General features: G+C 36.1%; 1 protein-coding gene across 1 annotated transcript; it reads right to left on the reverse strand.

The window, feature by feature from the left end:
* Window positions 1-2,246: 2,246 nt before the first annotated feature.
* Window positions 2,247-3,712, reverse strand: LOC124646340 (SOX domain-containing protein dichaete-like). Its single transcript, XM_047186465.1, has one exon. It carries the CDS (start codon window positions 3,605-3,607, stop codon window positions 2,870-2,872), a length of 738 nt encoding a protein of 245 aa, XP_047042421.1. The 5' UTR covers window positions 3,608-3,712; the 3' UTR covers window positions 2,247-2,869.
* Window positions 3,713-7,113: the final 3,401 nt, after the last annotated feature.

The raw sequence follows: 7,113 nt of genomic DNA on the forward strand, positions 1-7,113 counted from the left end.
AGCTTCGTTAGATATACATATTTCATAAACGTTATGATGGGTTATAAATAAAAAAATACTGAGCCTTACATTGCACTAAAAAATTGTCGTGTATCATGTAAATATTTTATGATCGAAAGAACAAGAGAATGTAAAAGTTAGAACATAAATAAAAGACGTGGATCCTCCTTTCCAACATTCGTGCCTTAGAGGTCGCGTATCGCCATCTATCGGGTGGTGCTGAGAATTAAACCTGTTACGTATTTTTAACGAGAAAAGTGCTGTAAAAATGTAATTGTTTTGATTTGTAATAGTTATAACTATTGCCAAAAATGCTTTTATTTTCGTAATAAAAGATTTTCATCTTACGAAAAAGAACCTCAAAAAGTAATGTTAATATTCAGACATAGACTAATAAAGAAATAGACACGACATAATCGACACTTTGTATAAAAGGATTAAAAAACACACGACACAATAAAATATGGCACAAACTATATCTTTGTAAAGTTATCAATCTTTTTCTCAGATGTTTACCGAAAAAATAATTTCGGCATTGTCAAACCCAAAGCCGGTTCGTACACGTTAAAAACCTTCTTTAAAATAATATTGAATGACTTAAATAAATATACGTAATCATGATTAATTATACAGTGCAATGACACCAGAAATGTTTTTGTGAATATTACCTGTAGGTATAGACTTAGTATAACTTTGACATGCGGCGACTCTTCTAAGTTCATAAGACAAAATGGTTGTAACTTGGTTGAATATGTTTGGATGTTTTAAGTAATTAATTAAGTTATCTATGGATTTATTGACTTTGTACTTTTAAAGGAGTTTAATCAATCAGTTTAGTAGTTCTGCGGATAATTACTAGTATACAAATTAACTTTATCGTATTGCATATTTGTTGTCATCCTTTCGTAATCTCCAGGACTGTTAAACATAAGTACCTAACAAAAACTCGTAGTTGTTCTATATGTCTATCTGTTTGAGTGATTGTTAGAGACTATTTGCTTTGATTTTTAAATTATATTTTCCCCAAAAATGTCAGCTTAAACAATTTATAAGCATAGGTACCTATTATGCCTTTGACGCATATGTAACTATACATTTTAAAGAATGAAAGATTTAATAAAATAATTCCAGATAAATAAGATGACATAATAAATGAAATTCTAATTACTTCATTATTTTACGTATGACAAACTAGCTACTTGCCATGTTATCCAACTTACACGATCTTACTTACGACTGCCCCATATCTTCTTCAATGTAATTTGTTGTAATATTGTGAGAAAACCCCATTAAAAGAAATATTTTTCAGTTTAAGGAGTCTTATTTAATCAGTATCTTAATTATTTTATGTTAATAATATCATTCGTTTTTTTAATTCAAAAATCATATCATTCTAAAGTTGTTTTTGCTGTTGCCGTCGGAGTTGGTAACTCGATGATGATATATTTAAATTGGAGTATATTTTTGTAAGTTTTAAAAGTTCTTCTTTTAAAAGTAGTTTAGTGTTTTAATTTTCTAATTTTGTTCAAATATTTATGAAAATAGTGTGAATCTTATTAATTTAGATACTTACCTACTTAATTTTGTCTGATGTAAAAAGTACATGTATGTAGGAATGTACCTTTAAAAAAATGTATAACTTCAAAAGACCTATAATAAAGCTACTCCACGTGTCCTTGTGTGTTTATCCTTTAATATCAATTTTTATATTCCCAACAACAATCAACCTATAATCCCAATTATATCAACAACCACAGCTCACTCTATTTTAAAAACTTAATCAAAATCATTTGATACCAATTATCGTTAATAGGAACTGAATGTCATTTAATTATATAACAACGATAAAGTTCAAAGTGTTGTCGAGTTCAGGAAGTCGAACAAACTTAATTAACTCTAAGCCTGTCAAAATATCTGAACACATAATCAACGGTTATTGAAATATGTCCAAACTGTTTTGGAACTTCATAGCAAAACTGAGTGAATAGTGGGAAGATTAGTGAAATTAATTATGAATATTTATATCATTCGAAAGTTTTATACTCGAAGACGGAATTCTTCTAAGTATCCATCAACTGCAATCATTCCTTCATTAAAGTCAATGACTGCAAAAACCAATCAACAAAGTAATTGTTAATTCAATTAATTCACTTCAAACTCCAAACACGTCAAACAAAATTAAAAGGGTGTCAATTAAAACGATAAAGTAAAATAAAAACAATTTCGTGTTTATTTTGTATGGCATTTAACAAAGTTATTTTCTCAAATACTATAATACATCGTTGGTACTGACATCGATAATTCAATTAATACACTATTATATACATTTTGAGATGTACCTACTAATGACTTAATAATAAGACAACTAGATCTTAAATTTACATCTAAAGTTGGAACCAATAAATAAATTATTTAGGAAAAAGTAAAGCGAGACAACCCTGAAGTCACGGGTAAGAAACAAATAACCCAACAAACGTTACGTTATTACTAAAACATAATACAGGGCTGACACTACACGACCTAACTATTCGGCTACATGAGACACCTATTGAAAATAATCTCTTTTTGGTACCAATCTCACTTCACATAACTAACGAACCTGCTACATTACCTTAAATATTTATAGATGCATCAAAAACAAAAGAAATCACAGTTCAAACTGAATTCACCCCTCGCGGGTCTACATCAACATATTTACAAGCCACTTGATATGATAATCACTTTACATCATCAATCGTAACTCTAGGAAATAAATAATGTTCATTACATTGTTGTTCACAGTCTGTTGCACTTAAACTGCTGGATCCGTCTCGTGCGGGGTTGCCGAACCTCGAAGGGTGGGACTCCTTCAAGGAAGGCAGGTTGGTCTTCAATATATGACGGAGACGGGCCGCCTCAGCTGGTCGTCATGCGGGCTGTGCTGCGTGGGGGTGACGGGCGACACCGGCGAGGACGGCGCGGCGCCGTACTGCGGGAACAGCGACGAGGGGAAGGGCTTCGGCGGCGCCGCCGGGGATGTGTACAGCGACGAGTAGAACGATGACACCACGGCCGCCGCTGACGACGACACCGTCGGCAGCTTCTCCGTCGGCGCCATGAGCTTCGAGAACTGCAGGTGATCCAGTTGGTGTGGGAAGTATGGTGGCACGGCGGAGTATGACAGCGCATCCAAGTGGCCCACTCCAGGAGCCGGGCCGGCGAAGTATGGCAGCGGGAAGCTCGGGAAGGCACCGGCACCGGGGGCTCCTCCCTGTGTGGGGGGCTTGGGCTTCCTGCGGGGCCTGTACTTGTAGTCCGGGTGCTCCTTCATGTGCAGAGCCCTCAATCTCTTAGCTTCGTCGATGAATGGACGCTTCTGCATCTCAGATAACAGCTTCCACTCTGCACCAAGCCTCTTCGAGATCTCTGAGTTGTGCATTTTCGGGTTGTCCTTAGCGATCTGGCGCCTCTGCAGCCTAGACCACACCATGAACGCATTCATGGGTCTCTTGATGTGTCCCTCTGACTGCGGCGAGGTGGCCGGCAGCGGCTGCGGTGCACTGGGGTACTCCGGTAACATGCCCGGGTGCATGGAGAACGCGTACGGGTGATGACTTAAAGTCGACATAGCGATTAAACTTTTAATTACTTAGTCGAGAGTTCTGTTAGAGCATTAGCTCTATGGTAATGTATGGCACAAAGCGGTGAATGAGCACAGACGAGGAGGTGATTGTGTCACGTCGAAGACGGACGATAGACTGGCGAGTCAGTATCGGGGCCTTGTGGGTATCGGAGCGCGGGAGGTGGGGTTTCTGGGCGGTGTGGCGCGGGCCAATGGGCTCTCGGCTCGCCCCTCCCTCGGCTGGCGGCGTCTCGCTCGCGCTCACAATGGGCGCGGGGGTCTCGCTCCGACGCGACAATAGAGCGGCGTGCCGTGGCGCGGAACTGGCGTGCAGCTGTTCGGAGCCATGTCAGCGACTGAATGCGGCTCAATGCATGATGTAACTCTAGTAATAGAATACTTTACACACTTGTATTGTGGAATTTGGTTGTGTACCAAATAAATGGTTGATATAAATAGACCACGAGTGAACGTTTGAATGTCACCTTTTTTGTGCAAAACTCGACAAATTCGTTGTAATAAAACGTATGAGCTTTTAAGGGATAAGCGATTAAACATTTTTTTTTAGCCGGTGAACGTTTAAAGCTCATCCAAATAAAGCGATTCGCTCTCGATGTTTATGTTGTACTTATAATTCTCGTTTGAGATGTAATCCTCAATGAGTATTAAATGATATAAGACTTGTATTGCGCCATTATCATAAAGGGTCTGATCTTGGTTTGAAAGAAACCAGTATAAATCAGCTGCTCATCTCAATGAAGTTTTTACAAATTTCACTATAACAAATTATAAGACGTGGAACCGCTGACAATAATGGTTATGGATGATGAATTTACATTAAGTAGTTAAGAGAATATTACTTAGGTATCTGACAAAATATGATTTCATTGCAGAGAAAGATGATATAATAGATAGATAGATAGGTAGATAGATAGATCATTTTATTTGTCATAACATGAGTAACATGCAGATGGTACATAAAAACGTGGTAAAGCACAGACATGTTTGGCCTTTCGGCGTACAAATATAAAGATGAGTTTAGATTACAATGTCAAATGTCATTAATTAAATTATCACAATTCTATTGTTCATATTTAATTATCATAATAATTTCTATTGTAACACACTCCTTACCTACTGGCGAATAGGAAGGTACAGAAAAGTCGTATTATATCTGAACATATTTAATTACAATGTACATATTTATAAAGCAAAAGACTAATAAGAAACTGGTTTTCACATTCTTCATTTTTCCGATCGTCTTTTATTTCACATACAATTCTGATCTAAGACTTAAGTAGGTAGGTCAATTTTTTAAGGACCTAATAAAAAATGTTTAGTTTTGGAAATAATATTAGGTAACTACTTCGTTTGATCACTTTGTATTTAATAATGACCAACCCCAAAGATTTACAGGACTTTCAAACCTCTATGTCCAAAGTAAGTGACGTCACAGAAGCTTCGTTTTATTTCTCTATCTATAGCTATGTTCGCGGATTACAAGCTTCAATGATCGCAACGAGACATTTGCCCTTGACCATGTTTCGTGGAAGTTAGCTATAGATAGGTGCTTGGTAACTTGGTAAATGTAGATAGATATCTATACCGCAAGATAGGTAACTTCTAGGTATACTTTGTAGAATTTGGTTTGTACATACATACCTACAAGATGAATAAGATATAAGAGAATTTTAAAATGGGAATCACATGGTATACCAAAGCTTTCGCAAGGGGATAGGTACTTTATTTTAACAATTTGATGTTCCGTGTTATTTTTAACCGGTTAAGGAAAAACAACAGAACAAGTCAAAAGTTCACAGTATTTTAGAGAGATTATAGCGTTTATTAAGCATGTTATTGAATACGATTAAATTATTTATTAGTATACAAAATCCAATAAGATTTAAAACAACAGTTTCCAGTTGGATTTATGCCATGGGTAACCTATAGTTTTTGTGGAAAACTAGTACCCTATATTTATAGACCATCCTCTACTTTAGTTAGGTACTCGCCTACATAACATTCATATTTGAGCTCCTGAAATAAAAAATATGCCTTAAATCTATGGCCCTTTTCATAAGCTAATAGGTACACACGTAGATAAATACCAATAGATAAAAATATTCTACAACCTAGATCATAAAACAATAATGAACTTTAATACAGAGATACTGACAGTCAAACATATCCTAGTAAATAACCTTCCGTCGTAAAAGCCCCTTCTTGAAGTAGGAGCAGACCTACACACATAGCTGAATCCTTATTACCTCCACTGACACAAAAACTAAGCACGATCCCTAAATCATTTCCTATCCTACACAAATGAATAGGAGTCCTGAGTGTTAAATCAAAATCCCATCAAGTCGACTTAAACTCAATTATAGTTCTTAATGTCCCATAACCTGATAATCCATACAATATATAAACGGAAACACTAGCAAATGTTTCACACGTTTATGTTTAAATCGATTATTTATAAGATAGTCGTAAAGTGATCGTTTCACGCGCAAATCGGACACGCTTTGTGCTATTGTTTCAGGAATTACAGCGACACTATACTGTGCAATAACTAGGATTATACTCATAAACACATTCTACAATCATAAAATGACTTTTTCATTATCACCCTGTATACACTTTTAAGACTCAAGTATTTTATCTGCTAAGTAAAAATCGACCTTAATGTCTGAAACATAGGGTTGAGTTTGAGTTGTCGGTTGACATAATACAGGATGGCCTTTTGTCTCAACGAAGATCTAAAAGTACTTCCAAGAAATCTTTGATAATAAAATAATAACAAGCTTGAATGTGAGTAATTTCTATATTTTATAGGCGAAACTTTAGTTTGTTCGCGTTTTGTACAAACTTTATTAGCTATCAAAGTTTTTGCGATTCAGCTAAGTCGTAAATCGAAATGGCTAATGGAAATTAATAATTTCCTTTTATAGACAATAACAGTAACTTAGCTGGTTTTAATTGCTGCGAAGACATTTGAGACGAAAATAAACACTATTGTCGTACTCAATTATAGTTAAAATTTAATATTTGTTTACGGAGAATTGAGTGGTATGGAGTGTTGAAACCTAAAGTTGGTAAAAGTGCTTAACTAAAAGCCTTGCAAGATACTGTATGATCCCTTGCTGGACCCTACAATACTTTAGATGATGGTGGAAAGGAATAAAAGATTGTTAAGTACTGAACACTACTGTATTAACCGAAACGTACTAAAGGTAAAGATGAGCTTAATGGACTATGAGTGAATGAAATGAGTGACGCAGCCCTTGTTGGCTGTAACGAGAACGCTTGACCAACTTGGTAGCTCAACGCGAACTGAACATATATTATGAATTAAAATGTAAGTGGCGTAAAATGCTGATGTGCGGAATGTGCGGTTGCACCGTACATGCTCCCGAGCGGGAAGATGAGTATGAGATGAACATGATAAGATGAGTAACAAGGTGATGCCAATTGGTCCTTATACTTGATGATTAACAAGGTGATTCCAATTGGTC

The sequence above is a fragment of the Helicoverpa zea genome, chromosome 3 (genome assembly GCF_022581195.2).
Source record: "Helicoverpa zea isolate HzStark_Cry1AcR chromosome 3, ilHelZeax1.1, whole genome shotgun sequence".
In the NCBI taxonomy this organism is placed as follows: Eukaryota; Metazoa; Arthropoda; class Insecta; order Lepidoptera; family Noctuidae; genus Helicoverpa; species Helicoverpa zea.

Coding starts and splice junctions, on each gene's coding strand:
- LOC124646340 (XM_047186465.1), bottom strand. CDS start 3,607: ATGTCGACTTTAAGTCATCACCCGTACGCGTTCTCCATGCACCCGGGC.